General features: G+C 46.2%; 4 protein-coding genes across 13 annotated transcripts; 2 read left to right on the top strand and 2 right to left on the bottom strand.

Moving 5' to 3' along the window:
* Positions 1 to 116: 116 nt before the first annotated feature.
* Positions 117 to 1380, top strand: LOC117649718. 4 transcript variants are annotated; one of them, XM_034392697.1, is made up of 3 exons: positions 117 to 339; positions 444 to 711; positions 791 to 1380. In XM_034392697.1, exons 2-3 carry the CDS (start codon positions 449 to 451, stop codon positions 1329 to 1331), a joined length of 804 nt encoding a protein of 267 aa, XP_034248588.1. In that variant the 5' UTR covers positions 117 to 339; positions 444 to 448; the 3' UTR covers positions 1332 to 1380. The 4 variants fall into 4 exon arrangements, with proteins under 4 accessions (XP_034248588.1, XP_034248586.1, XP_034248585.1 ...); XM_034392695.1 differs by having other exon boundaries at positions 118 to 286; XM_034392694.1 differs by having other exon boundaries at positions 269 to 358.
* Positions 1352 to 7317, bottom strand: LOC117649713 (axonemal 84 kDa protein). The gene is made up of 17 exons (XM_034392684.1): positions 6809 to 7317; positions 6619 to 6698; positions 6328 to 6514; positions 6114 to 6254; positions 5957 to 6034; positions 5675 to 5874; positions 4963 to 5129; positions 4595 to 4890; positions 4416 to 4521; positions 4160 to 4316; positions 3936 to 4050; positions 2929 to 3111; positions 2617 to 2712; positions 2319 to 2537; positions 2007 to 2108; positions 1568 to 1716; positions 1352 to 1487 (listed from the first exon to the last, which is right to left on the bottom strand). The coding sequence occupies exons 1-16, from the start codon at positions 6809 to 6811 to the stop codon at positions 1579 to 1581; spliced, it is 2268 nt and encodes a 755-aa protein (XP_034248575.1). The 5' UTR covers positions 6812 to 7317; the 3' UTR covers positions 1352 to 1487; positions 1568 to 1578.
* On the top strand, positions 5539 to 12973 carry LOC117649714 (glycogen [starch] synthase). Of its 7 annotated transcripts, none has more exons than XR_004587995.1 (14): positions 5539 to 5663; positions 8169 to 8327; positions 8405 to 8589; positions 8659 to 8850; positions 8963 to 9160; positions 9233 to 9495; positions 9587 to 9707; positions 9786 to 9952; positions 10041 to 10233; positions 10320 to 10494; positions 10573 to 10784; positions 10868 to 11071; positions 11237 to 11343; positions 11802 to 12973. XR_004587995.1 is itself a non-coding variant. In XM_034392686.1 (14 exons), exons 2-13 carry the CDS (start codon positions 8186 to 8188, stop codon positions 11288 to 11290), a joined length of 2106 nt encoding a protein of 701 aa, XP_034248577.1. In that variant the 5' UTR covers positions 7346 to 7763; positions 8169 to 8185; the 3' UTR covers positions 11291 to 11293; positions 11802 to 12973. The 7 variants fall into 7 exon arrangements, 2 of the variants coding, with proteins under 2 accessions (XP_034248577.1, XP_034248578.1); XR_004587992.1 differs by lacking the exon at positions 5539 to 5663 and adding an exon at positions 7346 to 7585; XR_004587994.1 differs by lacking the exon at positions 5539 to 5663 and adding an exon at positions 7346 to 7703.
* A 94-nt stretch (positions 12974 to 13067) lies between these two features.
* LOC117649712 (poly [ADP-ribose] polymerase) lies at positions 13068 to 18628 on the bottom strand. The gene is made up of 20 exons (XM_034392683.1): positions 18347 to 18628; positions 17719 to 17860; positions 17250 to 17395; positions 16962 to 17167; positions 16667 to 16874; positions 16381 to 16589; positions 16186 to 16305; positions 15947 to 16110; positions 15721 to 15869; positions 15592 to 15643; positions 15303 to 15507; positions 14997 to 15192; positions 14783 to 14911; positions 14473 to 14703; positions 14136 to 14363; positions 13943 to 14062; positions 13701 to 13861; positions 13415 to 13594; positions 13202 to 13284; positions 13068 to 13127 (listed from the first exon to the last, which is right to left on the bottom strand). Exons 1-19 carry the CDS (start codon positions 18458 to 18460, stop codon positions 13215 to 13217), a joined length of 3030 nt encoding a protein of 1009 aa, XP_034248574.1. The 5' UTR covers positions 18461 to 18628; the 3' UTR covers positions 13068 to 13127; positions 13202 to 13214.
* Between the last annotated feature and the right edge of the window lie 68 nt (positions 18629 to 18696).

The following is an 18696-nucleotide window of genomic DNA, read 5'->3' as shown; positions in this document are numbered from 1 at the left end:
AAACACGTAAAAAAGAATTTTAATACAGAGAGACAAATATTCTATCGCCTTTGTTGAAAATTTATTTTCGTCAGTCCGAGGGAATTTATATGCTTTCGTTGTAACCTTTAGTGCCTCCTGCATATAACGTCGGTATTTGCAGTTCAGTACCACAACAAACAACGAGCTGATTCTTTGCTCAAGTTCTCTTGTTATTGCGAGAAATTCTCCCCTCGATGACACTGTGAGGGAAGTCCGACAATATATGTAGAAAACTTGCCTTTGGTTCCAACAGCAGTGACTGTTGGTAAGTGTTTTCTCGACACCCTTGATAACTTTCTGTGGCTTCCCATGTGCCGGGTATAGGTTATGTTGTACTGTTGGTGAATGTTCTGATTTATTTTATGGTTTAAGACAGTGCAGCAGTTAAAATGTTTCATCTAATTTCGCTTTGTTTTTTTTAGCCAAAATGGCAGCCGCTTTAATTGCTGCTCTGGGACTGGACCAGCCCAACGTGCAGTCGTCTTCATTCGCTGTTCTGGAGAGAGGAAATGCAGATTCCAGCTTCGTTCTGTCCTGCTTCATGTGGGAATGCCTCGTGGGCCGCCCTGCGCGAGAGTCCCGAGCCAACGGCCTCCTGCTTCCCAGAACGTCAGAATCCTCAACCGCAGTGCTGCTTCTGAGCTGTCATCATTCTTCTGCCCACTATCGCAACCAGACCCTGAAGTTGGGGTACGTCTTCCGCTTTGTTTGCATCTGCATGTTTCTAAAAAATCTTTACTCCTTTATAATGCTCCTGCTATTGTTTCAGGTTGAACTTAACAAGTTTGAGCCAGAAAGGTTTATTTGAAGAGCTTGATCTGATGAAAGTGATCAGCGAATCACTATCTGCCAAGAAATTATCAGCTGAACTTGTTGATGAACAAGGGACCATCGCTGTCAAAAATCTATTTTTGAGTGTTAGGAATAAACTAATGAAAATGAGAGAGAACTTCAAGTCAGTTTGTTTAATCATAGGAAACATAAATGATATTGTTACCTCAGGAGTGTCATTAGAACATGTCTTCATTTTCATCAACTACCTACAGGGCCTTTTATCTGAAATCAGCAACATGTCACTTGTCATTTCTTCTCATGTGACTGATGAAGATGAAAATGAGCGTCTCCTGGGAACATTCATTAAAAATTCATCGGATTTGACTGTACTAGTATCAGGTTTGCAAACAGGGCTCAGTAAAGATGTTTCTGGCTGCTTGAGTGTGCTGGGTCAGTCTGTGCCTTCCGGTACCTACCACTACCGGCTGATGGACCGCCAAGTGAAAATGTTTTCTCCTGGCTCAAGTTCTGTTTAGTAAAAGGTTGTTTGTTTCGTTTTTATTTTTTAGAAAAGTGTTAAAAATACATGTTATGGCAAGCTGTACAATATTTAAAAAATTATTTTCATGTCTTTAAAAATCCACCTTGGTATTTTTCCAGATTGTCAAAATGGTTATGATGCAATAAAATGGCTGTGACAAAAGAAATCAGCTTCAATTTGTTGACCAAACCACCCTGTACTGGAAGAGGGGAGCCCTGACTCATGCCTGACTTGGGCCCTGTTCACGAAGAGCTGAGCAGCCGCACCGCCCGCAGCACGTCGTACATGGTCTCCACGAAGGTGAAGGGGATCTCCTCGATGCGGGTCTTGGTGAGCAGCGAGCAGTGGTCTTGCACCAAGTGGAACAGGTCGGCGTAGAACTGCAGCAGAGGGCACGGTGTCACGCGCGGGGCGAGGGCGGGTCTAGGGGCAGGGATCTCGCCTGGGCAGCCTCAGCCTAGTCTAGTGTCGCCGGCCAAGCTGTTGTTTTTATTAGATAAGGCAGTGGCTCAAGGCGGCTGGGAGGGAGATACGAGAAAGGGACGGCTTTCTCGCAAACGAACCAGGCCGGCTGAAACGGCCTTGGAACGGCCTCGAACGCCCAAGGGCGACCCTGGACGGCGTGGTCCAACTGCCACCCAACACCCAAAGCAGGGCAGGGCGGTCTTACCGGCAAGCCCTCGGCGCTCTTGGTGTTGAACTGCGGGCTCACTTCGGTGCAGTCCGGGATGGTGGCGTGCGAGGGTGTCACCAGGAGCATGTTGAAGTTCCCCTGCGACAGAGCGGGCAGTGAGTAGACTGATTCAGAGAGTCATTGTGGGGCGTCCCAGGTGCGACAGAGACAGAGCGACGAAATCGACTCTCTGAATCAGTCTGCAGGTGACAGTGGAGGCGTGAAGAACGGGGGCTGGGCGCTGGTGGACCTCTCAGTCCTCTCAGCCCACTCCCCTCTGATCATACAGTGCAGGCGCCAGGCACTCACCACTTTCTTGCGGTCGATGTACTCGCGGAACTGCATGACGACGTTGCGCGTGCCGGCCTGCTGGTTCCACCGCGACCACGTGAAGTTGTACGTGTTGCTGAGCAGCGCCATGGTGTGGTACAGGTGCCTCTCGGTGGGCCGGTGCTTGGGCGCCATGCCCTCCAGGTAGCATCCCGCGTCGTCGCCGGGGCACAGGTCCAGCCCGCCGTCCCTCAGCAGCTGACAAGGCAACGGCCTCAGGTTCGAATACCAGCCGCACCCTATTTTGTTTTATTTTTTACCCCAGGCGCAGACTCACCTTAAAAAGTTCCCGCGGCTTCATGAACTTGCCCACCAAGTCGAGCAGCGCGTTGTTCGGCCCGTTCTGCAGCTGATTCAGGCACATTTCTGAGTCCTGCAAGCCGAGAAGAGAAGGCCGTGGAAATTCCTCGCCCCAGCGTCCCCTGATTTTCATTTCACTGTGGTTTGCCTGCGGCGGCAGACTGATTCCGAGAGTCGTCTTCGTCGCTCTGTCTCTCTCGCGCCCATAGAGGACGCCCCATGAGTGCGAGGGAGACAGAGCGACGGAAACGACTCTCGGAATCAGTGTGCTAGTTGGCGGCGCGCGGACCCGAATGCACAGCTCCACCATGACGACGGCCGCCGTGATGCTGAGGATGACGGCGGAGGGCGCGGCGCCGCTGGGGGCGGACTTGGTGTCGGGCTTCACCTCCCAGCCCTGGTACGGCAGGTTGGTGTAGCGGTGCACGGCCAGCCCCAGCGGCCTCATGCGCCCCGCACGGAACGTGAGCAGCTGGAACACGTTCCAAAAACAACAGTTTGACAACAAACATCAAATTTTTAAAAAACTTTCATTCTTTGTATGGTGTGAACATGAGGAAGAGCAAATACAGTCAAAAGTACACCAGAGATTGAATAATCGAGCGAATCGTTCACTTCTTATCTCTCAATGATGTCGTTAACTTTTTGATAGAGCGAGAGCGAAGCTCGCAAAGTCGAGATTCGCTTACGTGGAGCGCAGAAAAAAGAACAAGCCGAGAACGCTCAAAAATACACAACACATTCTTTTCTTTTCTTCCCAATTTTTTTCCGACGAAGTTCGTCCCGATGACGCCTTTGCCTTATCCCCCCGGTCTACAATCGCCGCCCCATATCCGACTGGGAACGTTCCGTGTGCCCCCCGGAAAAATGTCTCTAAGCCGGCTCCGGGGCCCGGGGGCGTCCGGGGGCATTCGTCCCGACGCATTGCGCCTGCGCTCTGGCAGGGGCTCGTCTAGCGCGGCGCGGCGTGGCGTGGTGTGGCGAGGAGTTTGAATGGCTCCCTCCTTGAGTGATTGTCGCTATCAGAGACCTTGGCATTAGGGGCAGCGATCTAGGGGCACAATCTGGCTTGGAGCCGCGCAGCCTCTACTCGCCGACCGCGGGAGGAAGTACATCCAGAGCGCTCGCCAAATGGAAAACACATGCACGGATGACGTTTCGGTGACGTGTGTGGTCCGATGCACTTTTGGGGGAAAATAATAAAGCGATTGCTTATCAACGTGGTGCCGCATAGAGCCCTACAGTGTGGGGGCCGCGGCTCGCGGTGCACGCGCAGTGCATCGTGCGAAGTCCGACCTGCTTCTCCTCGTTGAACTTGATGTCGTGGTAGTCCTCGGTGGTCCAGAAGCCCTTCTCCTCGTCCCAGCCGACCACGGTGGGCGGCTCGAACCACAACAGCGTCTCCGGCAGCCTGCCGAGAGTCAGGTCCGTCGTTTAGTCTCTCTCGCTCTCCGACGGGAACACCCCATGAGTGCGACAGAGACAGAGCGACGGAACGATCCTTCGCAGTCAGCACGTACAGGATGTTGATGAGCACGAGCGCCTCCAGCTCCCGCTCGGCCTGCTTCAGCTCGGCCTCGATCTCCTCGGGTAGGCGCACCTGACCCGGCTCGGGCGGCGCGGGCGGCTGGTAGGGCTGGTGGTACGGCACGGGCTGCAGCGTGTGTGCGCCCTCCACTGGTGGGGCGGCCGAGGCACAGGTAGAGGAAGGCACGCGTTAGGCAGCGGCAGGCACAGAGGGGCGGTAGACAGCGCCACGCGACTTGGGGGACTTACGCACAGTGATCGTCAGCCTAGTGCGCATGTCCCGGGGCTGCGGCGGCTGCAGGGCGAGGTCCAGGTGCAGCGTGCCGCCCAGCACGGCCATCTCGCGCAGATTCACCTGCACGCAGGAAAGCCCGGGTTCGAGTACCGGCGGCGGCGGCTTTCTTCCCCCCGATGCCCCGTCGGCTCACCTCATGCGGAGCGAGGCGCATCCGCAGCTCGGCCCGCAGCCCCCGCTCGCGCTCGCCGTCCTTGACGTTCATCATCTGCGAGGGCGACTTGATGGGCTCGCCGGCCTCGTAGTTGTCCAGCTCGGGCGACGGCGGCGGCGGCGGCTTGTCCTTGCTCTCCGTGCCGGGCGGCGGCCGCGCCTGCACCTCCTTGACGAGGCGCTCCACCACGGCCAGGCGCCGCTCCAGGTCGGCGGTGATCTCCTCGCGCAGGGACGCCTGCACCGAGCACTCCTCCTCCGCCGCGTCCAGCATGTCTGTCCACAGAAAACAGGCACTGATGCGCCGGCCCCACCGCTGTCACTGCTCGGCGTGCTTTGGCGTGTTACCGAGGCGCTGGCTGGCGGGCAGCTCGGCGCAGTGGTACGAGGGGCAGCGGTCCGAGTAGTGGTCGTACTGCACCCACATGGCGCGGACGGCCAGCGGGATGTCGTTCAGGGACTTGGGCAGCTGCATGCTGACGCCGAGCTGCGAGAACTCGCACTGGATCGCCGGCCTGACGTGAACAGACAACCGTAGTGCCAGGCGGTTCCGAGGAGTCGTTTCGTCGCTCTGTCTCTCTCGCACCCCCGCGGGGCGCCCCATGAGTGCGACAGAGAGCGACTCCGGGTCGGTCTGCTGGAGCGCGCGGCGCGGCCGGGCTAGCGCCTGCGAACCGAGGATAGGCAGGCCAGCGCGACACGCGTGCGGTGCGTGCGCGCGGCTGGCCTACGCTGCAGGCGCTAGAGAGGCCGGCCGGCCCGCCGTTTACGGTGTGGTGCCGGCTGCCGGGGCCACCTGCCCCGGGCCAGGCTCGGCCAGGCTGCCAGCTCGGCTAGTTCGGCCCGTAGATAAGCCGGCGGCCGATAGCGCGGGTCGGCCCCTGGGCCTCTGGGCACGGTGAGTCGCCCTGGCGGCCGCCAGCTCTAATTAGCTTATAAATCGGGGCGGCGCGGAAATTTTCTTCTCAGTCGCCACCGGGAGGGCGAGGCACTGCGAAGCACCTGCGCGTCAGAGTGTGGACGCGGACGCGGACGGCGCAGCCCGATAGGTCAGCCTCACCTGGTGTCGTCGTCCGGCTTGAACGAGGCCACGGGCAGCATGAGCTGCGCCCACAGGCACAGCTTGAAGTGCTCGCACGCCTTGTAGTAGCGCACGATCTCCAGGCTCTCGGCCTCCAAGTCCGACTCCAGGCGGCGCAGCAGGCGGTAGGCCGCCGCGTCCAGGTGCCTCTGCTGCTCCGCGCGCACCAGGTCGCGCATCTGGAGCAAGTGGACCGAGTCGCAAGGTTGGAAGAGGACTGCGGAGCGTGGCTGAAGAAGCGCCGAGGGGGCGTCCTCCTACCTCTATCCAGAGGTCCACCTTCTTCTTGGCGGCGTTGGGCGGCGGGGCCTCGATCAGGTCTCCGAGGGCGTCCAGCAGCTAGGGGAAGCACGCGTGTGTTAGCCCAGTGCAGTGCCGGCCGCCAGGCCAAGAGGTCTTACAGTGAATGTTGCTATGCCTTGAGGACTTCGGACGTCTTCGTGGTGGCATCCTCGATGTTGTTCAGTCGGTCCGTCTCGCGCCACACGTACAGGTACGTGTTCATCTGGCTCGGCGAGGACGGGTCGGGCAGCCGGTCGCACTTCATGAACTGCTCCCACTGCGACCGGGGTGAATGCGTGTGAAACGGGTGCCTTGGACACAGTGCAGGGCCACACGTGCTCGACGAGTACCTCCTGCTTGCAGAGGTCGGCCCTCAGCTTGGCGCCGTACTCGTCCTCGATGTCGGCCAGCATGGTGGCGGTCTCCTGCAGCTGGCGCCGCCGCTCCTCGTGCACCACGTCCTCCTGCCGGGCCTTCTCCACCAGCATCACGCGGTCCTGGAGCAGCCGCTCGCGCTCGTCGACCACCATCTGGATTCTGAAACGAGGGGGAAATGTCTGGGTTTTCACATCGAGGGTGCGACGCTGGGGGCGTGGCCGGCGTGGCCGGCGGGGCAGTGCCCGCCCGAGGGAAGCCCTTACTTGGCCTTCTCAGCCTCGATCCGAGCGAGTTCCGCCTTCTGGGCGGCAACCTTTGCCTTTTCTTTCTTCGTCTTCTTTGCCTAAAAATTTGTGAAAATACAAAAATTGTTTTAGCTTTGCAGACTGGCAAGAGGGCATGTTTCACCGCGCTGCTCTGCGTTTTATTCAGTGTTTGGTATTTTGGACTTACCATGGTGGAGGTTCTGTCAGGAAATTACTGAAAAGTGGCGAGTCCTCAGTCTTCAGAAAACTGAAAACTTCAGACAGGGTTTGATCACCCCAGTCACAGATCTGCTGCCCGTCTTCAAGCTCCACTCTACCAAACACGTTTATTGACCAAACAACCTGCAAATAAGGTCTGGTTGCTATAACGACTTTCAGGTGTGTCGTCCGTCAGGGTGATTCGAATTGAGGCGCGGAAAACATGGTTCCTTTTCTACTGATTTTGCCTTGCCCCATTCGAATCTCGGTGGTCGTCGTTGATCGTGTTGTTGGTGTCGCGACTCGGCGCTCGGCATCGACGCGTCTATTTGCCTTGCCGACCGCCGCTGCCGTCGCCCAGTGCGGAAGGTGGGAGGTGGGGGGCTTTATTTTTCTTGTCTTGTTTTCACCGAGGGTCTACCTCGCTGACCTTGCGACGCAGGCAGAGGCAGAGGCGCCTGCTGTTGACTCGTGAAAAGCGCCGACACGAGTCGAAGCCAGTCGAAGCCGAAGCCGAGCCCCCGCCTCATTTCAGCTTCCCTCGCCCGCGCAACCGGTCGTACTGCGCGCTGCGTAGCGCTGCCCTCGATCCTCTCGACAGAGATCTCGCCATCTCGCCGCGTGCCGCGCGCTCCGCCGTCGTCTGCTCTCGGCGTTCAAAGGACGAGAAAGAAAAGGAACACGCCCAAGGGAAGGGGTTGCGTCGGCTGCAGTCTGCAGTCAGCTGTGGCCCGAGCCAAGTCCGAGCTACAACAGTGTGTGTGAGGTGCGGCACGCCAGCGGAACGGGACGGGACCGCTCGTAGTGCAAAACAGTGGGCGCCCCAACCCTGCCCCCCAGCCCAGCTAGTGGGCCAGGCACTTGACCTTCAGGGTTTCTTTGAGGTCAGGATTTGTGTGGGTCTTTTCGGGACCGGCAGTGATTTGTTCCGGGTTTCTAGAGGCGTGAGTACCTGCGACCTAACAGTTTCTGCTCGCTGCCGGCCACGTTGTGTTTAAATTGAGCCTATATAGGATAAAAACGTGGTACGAGGCCGAAGTGTCCTTGTTTATGTCTGGGGCTGCTGAGTTGTTGTTTGGGTAGTAAAAATAGATTATTGCTGTGCACTTGCTGTGGGCGTCTGTTTATGAATGAGGAAGTTTAATTTGCCACCTGCTGAAAAGAATGTGTCTGAGATAGTTACTTTTGCTCTAGTATTGTAATGGAAATCTAGTTAACATGTTCCAAAATTTTACTGCGTTGTCTCGAATGAAAGAAATATTCGGCTCTGTAATTTGTCATGCTGTAAATCATGTTAAGAAAATTTTCCATTCATAAATCTTACGTTTAATCCATCTGTTTTTTCTTAGGCAACAATCAACCGAGAATGTCTATTAAAGAAAAGGCACAACGGCGGTTCTATCGCGCAGACAGTGTGTATGACTTCTTGTCTGTAATGGACAGAGGTCAAGCTGCGATGGATGATAACCGATGGACATTCGAAGCAGCTTGGGAAGTTGCCAACAAAGGTAAGAAATTGCTAACACCATGGTCCTTCCCTCCATTGTTTTTAACTAAACTTGCTGTTGATGTTTGTGGCTTGCAGTTGGAGGAATTTACACTGTCATCAGATCCAAGGCCTATGTCTCCACAGAGGAAATGGGTGATCAGTATTGTCTCTTAGGGCCTTACAAGGAACAGTGCGCCCGCACCGAAGTGGAAGAGCAGGAATTCCCTGCCGGAGGCCCTTTACAAATTGCCGTCAGCAGGATGAGAGATCAAGGATACCAGGTACTGTGGTCTGTGTAAAATAGATTTTCCAATTCCAACGTGTTCGTCACCCTTATAATTTGTTTCCAGCTCCACACTGGTACTTGGCTAGTTGATGGAAATCCTCAGCTCATTCTTTTTGACATTGGATCTGCTGCTTGGAAATTGGATGAATACAAACAGGAACTCTGGGAGAAAACAGGTGTTGGAATCCCTCATCTGGATATTGAAACCAATGATGCTGTTATTTTAGGATACATGGTGGCAGCTTTCATTGCTGAGGTAGGCATCTTCACATTTTTTATTGGATTTCTTTGCTCCTAAACTCACTAAGCTTACAGAACATAAAGCATAACATTAACAATTTTTTCTTTTAAATAATAAAATAAAATAGTTCCGCAAAGCAGCAGAGGAATGTAGTGGCCAACAGCCCCGCATTGTTACCCATTTCCATGAATGGCAAGCTGGTGTAGGGTTGGTCGCTCTCAGAACTAGACGTGTTGATGTTGCCACTGTTTTCACCACGCATGCAACTTTATTGGGAAGATACCTGTGTGCTGGAAATATTGATTTCTACAACAACCTGTCTCAAGTAAGTTCACACTCGTGTTTAACAATTTAACTTCAGTGCGAACCACTAATTTTGTTATGTGTCTCTTTCCAGTTTAATGTGGATGAAGAGGCTGGAAAGCGCCAGATTTACCACAGATATTGCTTAGAGCGTTGTGCGACCCACCTTTCTCATACTTTCACTACTGTATCTGAAATTACTGGCTATGAAGCTGAACATTTACTGAAACGGAAGGCTGATTATATTACGCCAAACGGCTTGAATGTGAAAAAGTTTTCTGCACTCCACGAATTCCAGAATTTACATGCTCTTTCAAAAGACAAAATTCATGAGTTTGTACGAGGACACTTTTATGGGTTTGTATACACTTTTTATCAATGTGTGAAGTTTTCTTTAGTTTTTGATTGAATGAATGAAAAACTAATTTGTTGATTGTTGAATTGGCAGACATTATGACTTCAATTTGGATAAGACCCTCTATTTCTTCATTGCTGGTCGATATGAGTTTGGAAATAAGGGAGCAGATATATTTATTGAAGCCTTAGCAAGATTGAATCACTATCTGAAGGTATCTACTGTGCCATATGCAATAGTGATTCTCTACCTTGTCCCTCCTTTCTTATTTCCTTTGCTCTTGCTATTTCAGGCGGCGAACTCAGACACTACAGTTGTTGCTTTTCTCATCTTCCCTGCTAAGACCAACAACTTCAATGTTGAGAGTTTACGTGGTCATGCAGTTACAAAGAGTTTGAGGGACACTATCCATGATGTTCAGCAAGGCATTGGCAAGAAATTGTATGAAATTTGTCTCAGGTGAGTAATTTTCATAAAAAGCAAGTTGTGCATTTTATTATGTGTTATCACTTTAAGTACAAAGTCAAAACCAAATTGAATTGTTTAGTGGGAGAATGCCGGATGCAGCTGAGCTTCTTGAGAAAGAGGATAAAGTGAAACTGAAGCGCTGCATTTATGGACTTCAGAGGCATGGTCTTCCTCCTGTCACTACTCACAATATTGTTGATGACTGGAACGATCCTGTCCTAAATGCTGTGAGAAGATGCAACCTCTTCAATACAGTTCATGACCGTGTGAAGGTACTATAACTCTGCAGTCTATGCCACTGAATTAATTATCGTTTTAAAACTTTTTAATAATAAACAACTTTTTCTTTTGGTGAAAGGTGATTTTCCACCCAGAATTCTTGTCGTCCACAAACCCTCTATTCGGTTTAGATTATGAAGAGTTTGTGCGAGGTTGCCACTTGGGAGTCTTCCCTAGCTACTATGAACCCTGGGGCTACACTCCTGCAGAATGCACAGTAATGGGTATTCCCTCAATCACCACTAATTTATCAGGTAATTGGATTTTAGATGTGGTGCTAATACATTCTAATCAATCAACATTTATATAATAAATACTATTGTTTTTTTCAGGCTTTGGCTGCTTCATGCAAGAACATATTGCAGATCCTCAGAGCTATGGAATTTATATTGTTGATAGGCGTTATATTGGTCTTGAGAATTCTGTGCAACAGTTGGCACAGTTTATGTATGACTTCTCCCGCCTTAACCGAAGACAGAGAATCATTCAGAGAAATCGTACTGAGCGTTTAAGTGACCTTCTTGATTGGCGAAACTTGGGCATTGTAAGTCATTCATTGCTGTTAAATGCTCAGTTTCTATTCATGTGATTGGTGTATCACTAATCATCGATTTTCTTCTGCCACAGTATTACCGTCAATCTCGCATTAGTGCCCTTTGCAAAGTTTACCCAGAACTAGCTAACACTTTGGAAATGAGTGGCAATGTGAACAATTTCAACTTCCCTCGCCCAATTTCTGAACCTCCCTCTCCATCATCCTCCCGGCCGACAACACCTCGAGGTTCAATTCATGGAAGTGATGACGAGGATGAAGTTGATGAAGAAAAAGAGGTGAGTAAATTTTGATCTAATGTTAAGGAATATTTATAATCGTCAATATCCGGTTCCAGTGCTCTGTTGTTCCTTGATATGAGTACAGTACTTTTGTTGGTGGTGTGAAAATGGATGGGCTGAATTAACAGCTCGTACTCTGCTATTTTTTTTGCCCTTGATTAGATTGAAGAACTTGGAGGTACATTAAAAAACACCAAGATAGAAGATCGACAATAGTAGGTCAGCAGCAGAATTATTTCATAGTTAGTTGTTCACTAGCAAATGCCAAGGTGTGCACATTTATTTATTTTTGTGTCTTTTTTTGTGATCTGAGTGTGGCTTGTTTGCATAATTTGTAATTTTGTGCCAATTGCTGTAAGTGAACTAGTGCTGTGCTGTGAGCCTTCAGTGATTTAATGTGTGTTTTACCATATTTTATTTATCTTAGCAATGGTGTCCTGCATCCATATTTTTAAGTTGTTATCAAAACTCCGATCAAGATTTGTTTGTTTTAGATGTTTTAGCTTTCTGGGTTTTGTGCATTTCTGGCATAGTGAGGAGTTGGCTCACTTAGCTGCTGTAAGAAATATTTGATGACCTTAACTTTTACAGTTTTTGTTGTTGAATTTTGCATGTTTGTTTTGTCTTTTGCAATTTGTTTTTAAATGTCTTTGAATTCGTTCATGTTTTGGTGAAATGATGTCCTCTCAAGTGGAACTGCTTTTAACTGGTCTTCTTTTGTTCACAGCTTGCTGAATTGAAGAATGTAGTTTAGATTTGCCCTGGTCATCTTGGAAAGTTCATCAGCATAGCTTGCTGCCATGATGACACCCTATGAAGTTCTTTTTTTAAATAGAGGCTGGTTCCATCAATATATTCATCTTATGATTATTGTGTTCATATCTTAAGAATTTAAAACTAATGTGCCATCGAATGTGACTGTCAATTTTTTCTATTGAAGTTGCTATAAGCTTACATTTAATGAAATGTAATGTGATCTAAATGTATAAACTTTTAGAATCTGTTCTTTGGAAGTGAATTTCTGGAACCGTGTTTGAGCTAACAAATTTTAACTTGATTAGCTTAGGCTGCATTCAGCAATTCGGAATTGTTATTTTTTGACTTAGAACTACTGTAAAGCTCAAGTTGTTTTAAATTTGAGCCTGGAATGGTTAAAGGATAGTGCTACACATGCTTGCCTTTTTTTTTCTTTTTTTAAAATTGTTTTAGAAAGTGAAGTATTTTTGTACCAATCTGCATCTTTTAATGATTTGCTGATGTATTTTGATAGTCTATTTCTTGTTTTATAATTTTTTAGAAAGATTTACTGCCATAGTATGAAATAGGTTCGAAACTCATCTTTTTTGTGCCCTGCCTTTCTGTCTCTAAATATTTGGTTGTGAATTGGAAATTGAGTATCCTATTCCTTTTTAAGAACTATATGAAATCTTCCTCATGAATGAAACATGCTAATTCTCTTAGAAGATAGAAAACTATTAGGATAATTTGTCTTGGCTGATGCTCGTTGAGGCTTTGACCGCTGAAGTCGCTACAACATGAACTTATTTTAGATGTGATTATTAGTTGTGCCATATTGTGCTGATTTTACAATTTTCTTGTTGGTATTTTGAGACTTATTGTATTGTTATTGCTATTAAAGTTTATTTGTCTAGACCAATAAAGCCAATAAAACCATTCTATCCTTAGTTAATCTGAATCATATTGTTTAATTATTGATGCATTTGGTAGGATAGAGTAAGCCTACTGAAATCAAACAATGTGTACTTAATGCCATGAGATCAATGGCAAGCTACATAACCCGGTGATAAGATAGACGGTTCCGTCTTAGCAGTAAACTTCGTGCCATAAGATAGTTTTTGCTGGAAAATGTGTGCCAATAAAAGTCAAATTTATTCAAAATCTGTTTATTTTCTTTCAGACAACTTCCAGTTAATACTGGTGCCACAAATGGGCAAAATCAATCATAGCTTGAATATCAAAACACATTAAAATAAAATAAGTACTGGTTCGTGAGTTCTTTGTTCACCTTGGCCAAGCAGGTGATGTCTTCTATCTACAAGAGAAAACAATGATGTAAAAATATACTAAACAAAAGCAAACACGGATCAAATATTGTAACTCTCATACCTTACCAAGAAGTTTACAAATACTTGAACTTCATCTTGAAGAGATATTGGAACTTCACCTGAGCGGTATCGTAAACAATATACCTGAAAGCGCGTTAAGGAAAATCTTGTGGGGCAATTAGAAGATTTAATCAGAATCACTGATGATGAACACGAGAGAATTAGCAATGAAAGAAAGATAAAAGGCAGCAGGCCCGAAGGCTGAAAAGGATACTCGTTGTACAGAAGAGTAGAGTCCTTCTCAAGATCAGTGACACCTTTGCCAAGGGGAATTTCCACCCCATCTTTAGTTTTCACAGATTCAGCTGGATCGGGTTCAGATTTACCCACACCTTTGCAACTGTGCTTTCCCTTAGGAAGTTTTTCTATGAAATCAGCCCGGGTACGTTCATACCTAAAAGACATTAAACAAAAACAAAAAAGAACAAAAAAAAAAAAACAGGAGTCAATAAAAAATAAATAAAAATCATAAGCTAAAGATTTAGCATTACAGTACTTACATATTTCCCAATGCAACCTCACACAACAGCATGTAACCAATAGGGTTTGATTTGGAGGTACAACAATAGTTAGCAGATTTAGAGACCATATCTGCAAAGTAAACACCCTTTCCAAACATGTAGCCAGTGACTGGGGCTTCAGGTGGAGCAATGCGAAGACCCTAACACAAACAGAAAACAACTCAATAATAAATGATCTCAACACATTAGAAGAAAAACTAGAAAGACTGTAAATTTCTTACCTGAGAAAGAATACCAGCATAATTTGTAAGCCTTGACCCGTGCCACAACAATTTTTTGTTGTGCAATTTCTCAAATGGTTTGTATTTACGCTCTTCTCCATGCCTCCGCACTTTGAACACCTATGAAATAAAATTAATTATAATTATATACTTAAGTCTTATGCACAGTTGTATTCTGAAAGTCAGAACCTACTTCATCAATTTCAAGAGAATATTGTGTGTGGGTAGATGCGTGAGTATTCTTGACATAAGTCTCGAGTAACTTATACTCTTCAGCATTTTTATCCAAAACTTCAATATCAGCCTTGAGTTTCTCATATTGGGCATCAATGGGATGCACATTGTCACTGCTAGCTCCACCCTCCAATAAGTTGTACGCAATTTCAATCTCAAGTAAGTTGTCAATAATGTTCATTTTTTGCTAAACCAAACAAAAAACATAAAATGGTAAATAAAGAAACTTTTTAAAAAATTCCAACTAGGGAAAAAAGCAGTGGAGTCGATGCTTAGAAGATTCACAGCAGGCCAACCTTAATAAGCTCCTCAGTGTTGAGGAGAGGGGGCTTGTCCACACCGAAGTCATGAGGTACAAGGGTGAAGAAACGATTTGTGAGATCAATGTACTTGGCACGTGAGTTTGGACCAGTCACTCCTTCCTTGTCCTCTTTCTGCACAAGCTCCAAAGCATCCTTCAAGACAGAATAGGCTTGAAGCAACTGTTTCTGACTAAGCTTTCCCAAGGGCATCTTTTCAAGATCCAGCTAAACAAAGAAAAGTAAGTTAGTTGTAGGTCTGCTGTTTCACTGAAGTGACCCTTTCTTACTTGTGGCTGAAATGTACCTCAAACTCCATCATGCACTTTTTCATTGTTTCCACATCAAATATTGTTTTTATGAGATCTTGGACAGATTTAGCCAACTTGGACTTGACATTACTTTGAGCATCTGCCAATTTAAGAGCCTTTTCCTCCTACACAGGGCACAGAAATATCACAGACAAATTAGAAAAAGATACAAGATTGTAAATTAAGGTTTGGTTTTGTACAAATACTTGCATTGCCATAATCCACTTCCATTGGGTACATTCTACCAGGCACTTTGACAAAGTGATTGCGGTTGGACCATGAGTTACCACTTTTTTCATGATACAGGTCTTCAAAGGTATCAATGGCATCTTCTAAAGACATATCTTCCAGCTTGGTCCCACCAATAGTCGTACCAATGCGTCCCCAAGAACGGAATAGCCAGTAGCTAATGAAAAATTTAAATAAAGGAACAAAAACAAAACAAAAAACAATGATTTAAAAAATACAAACAATAATAATGATGAGATGTTTGATTTCAATAACACTGCATCTTACCGTTTTGACTTATCAGCCTCCAAAATTTGAAGTTTGTAAAAGCTGTTTTTATCTTTTTGGATGTCTGTGATGCTAAGAGCAGCATTATAAATAGTTTTACCATCTTTATAAACATGAGCTCTGTCTTCCAAACCAGAATCTGGGTCAACAGCTGATCCATCTTTCAGCTTCAACTTAACAGTTCCAGACTTGCTCTTATACATGCCTGCAAAAAATTGAAATTTAAGCATTGAAATGCCTTTACACAAGTGTCCAGAACTTCACGTGATCAAGACAAGCACAAACTTACTTGCACTTTTGGACTTCAGAGATTCCTTCTTCTCAGGAATTCTTTTTGTGGGCTGTAAATGTAGCCAGTGACATTACATAATAGTTGCATAGGGAGTCCATTTATCAATCAGTTAACTAAGATACTCACATCACCACCCCAAGGTGCAATAGACATCTTATCAACAGCTTTGAGGGCAGATTCTCCATCAAGTACAGCCTTGACAAAATCCTCTGATACAACATGCACATCTTCATCTTGGGCTTGTTCCATGCGACTATTAAGCCGCTCCACTTCAGCTGAGCACACCAATAAGATAGTAATGAGGCATAAAATGACACATTATGACAGAATTTCAAATAGTAATTTCAAGTACCTGCAGTAGAAATAACAGCAAAAGTTTTAGAGTGAATTTTAGAGCCAACTTTTCCACCATTTTTAGTGATCAAATTCTTAAGTTCATCTTTATCCATTTTTAATTTACCAAGGATCACAAATTCTAAATTGTCAAATGGTGGAGGTGGCCTGTTGACTTTTGGTCTAGAAAATAAAATTTCCATTAGAAAAGAAAACTACGGTAATTTCTAAACTGTCTGAGCCAAAACTAATACAAACATGGATTTTGTGACTGATCCAGGTTCTGACTTCACTTGATGAGATGTCACAGAAGAGGAGGCGGTCGATGATGGAACAATTTTGATGATTCGCTTTTCTGGCTTGTACTTGTAACTTTCTCTGAAACAACCAAAATTTAATATGAGAGGGATTTGGGGTAATAGTTAACAAGATGTAGAACACAGGTCAACTTACAGGAAAGGATAACTTTCTTTCAGATCTTTAGGGACCCTGAATGTACCTCGTGGGGGGTCAAGCGTTCTGTTTTCACATTTTGCCCACTCAGAAATATTTCCTAAGCATTGATAGCCAACACCTGATCTGAATACAAATTGTCCATCTTTACATACAGGACATGGAAGAAGTTTACCAAAGGTCATGATGTCTCCAAGCCTATCCAACATCTGCAAGTGACATATTATTTAGAAAATTGGCGCCCTTGAAGGTTTCATACAAGAGGTAGAGGAGAGAAGATAAGTACCTGCTCTTGGCCACTAGGTATAGCTTGTTTATTGTACACAAACAGTGCCTCGAGCTCTTTCTTTTTGAGTTGCTCCTTGAGTTTATCTCGATATCCATACAAGATGATGTTCTGCCTTTTTATTTCCTCTTCCTCTTCATTATCAAGTTTTTCAGATTTAATCTTTTTGGCTGGGGTGACACCATCAACTTCATCTTTGACAACTTTCCTGTGATGTGAAATTTTCATTACTGTAGACTGGGCTACAAAACATACACCAATACAAATGGAGAAATGGATTACAATGAACACTCACGGTGTCACTTTTGGCAATTGTTCCTTCAATGTCTGTTGATCTTCTTTGGTAAGAGTAAAGAAACCAGGTAAATCTGCACCTGATGCCCAAAATTGCAATTCATCTCTTAACTTAGCAAAACATTCTACATGGTGCCAGAGGTTCTCTCCTCCAAATTTTTTACCAGATTCACTCTGAAAATCTTTCTTTGAAATACGGACAACATCCTACAAACCCATAACAGACACAAATTAAGCAAATTGTGATTACAACAGTTCCTATGAAGAGATTAACAAGAAGTAGGCAAACCTTCATAATTTTCTGCTCACACCCCCTACACTCAGCCCTGTTAGATTTTGCATATTCAACAGAGAAATCTTGAACACCAGCAGCAACAGCTGCTCGTTTTTTCCCTTTGCCTTTGCCATTAGCTGCTGGAGCTGGGCCACAGTTGTCTACAAAGCAGAAATTACAAATGAATAAAATGAAAAGTGGATTGAATGAAAATTGATCAGTTTGAGCGAGAATCTGACAATAAAAATAACTCATAAAGAGCAACAAGTTTGTCACTCAAATAAGTAAATATAGATGGGCAGAAACTGGACCATGAAACAATTGACCACCTCTGCCAAGATGTCAGACAACTGAGCTTTAAGTAATCTTCAGTTGCCACATCTTATGTTTTACATGTATTTGGATGGCCACAAATATCTTTTCCATCAATACTGTGAACTGATCAGTTTAACGTTAATCATTTCTCACTCCAAATACCAATTACCAATTTTAGCTTTGATCTTTTCTTGGTCATCGTATCTCAAAGAATCAAAATGGGCAATGTCTCCAACTGTCTTGGGCCGTTGCTTAGTGAAGAAACATTCAAAATGGTGCCAGAGGGTCATTTTTCCATCAAACCTGCTAGACTGCAAATGAAGAAAAATAAGCAAGATCAGAATAAACGGTCAACTGATTTCAACCTACATTCATGTCAAAACGACAGATCATTAGCACATCGCTCTCAATAATGCAAAAATATCACTTGTAAAAAGAATGAACAATACACAAGAAAGGACAAAGGAAAACCACCTGCAGTAGTGAGAGTTGGCAAGAAGAACTTAACCTTAATTTAGGTTAACAGAGAGCCATAAAACAACAATATAACAGAATGTTAAACGGGCTTCAAAAAAGGAATAAGGATATGGTCGAAAAGCAAACAAAAATACGAAAGCGGCGTGGTATGGCCTAAGAAAAAAAGGGTTGGGTGGCCATATTCCCACGAAAACTAGAGTGTTTAAACCACACTATCGGAAACCGGCTGCACAAGGAACATTGAAATACGTCGTTGGCTAGCGTAACCTTCAACCGAAAACGAATTAGCAATGGTGACGAAGTTTATTTTGATATTTTACCTGCACTAGCACAGCGAGCCTAAGGACATCCTTAGCGATTGGGCCTTTGCAGGTTTTGCAGGAGGCTCGAGCACTTTTAGCATACTCGGCACGATAAGGTAAGTCTTCATCCATGTTGACTTCACAATTTAATTTTGATCACGAAACGACAAGACTTCTTTGACAAACAGAGAGACGCTAAAGCATCAACAATAGCCGCAACTTCACAACACCAACGCTTGCAGCCACCCTTCGCTTCTCGCTTCTCTCGGCACAGAGGAAAAACACGGATGTTGCGCGCGGAAAGGAAACGGCGCGAAAGCTGGGCTGCCAACTAAAGGGAACAAATTTACCACACCAAACTAGGGACC

Source organism: Thrips palmi, unplaced genomic scaffold (genome assembly GCF_012932325.1).
Source record: "Thrips palmi isolate BJ-2018 unplaced genomic scaffold, TpBJ-2018v1 HiC_scaffold_4, whole genome shotgun sequence".
Classification (NCBI taxonomy): domain Eukaryota; kingdom Metazoa; phylum Arthropoda; class Insecta; order Thysanoptera; family Thripidae; genus Thrips; species Thrips palmi.
This window is presented reverse-complemented; position numbering and strand designations above follow the sequence as displayed.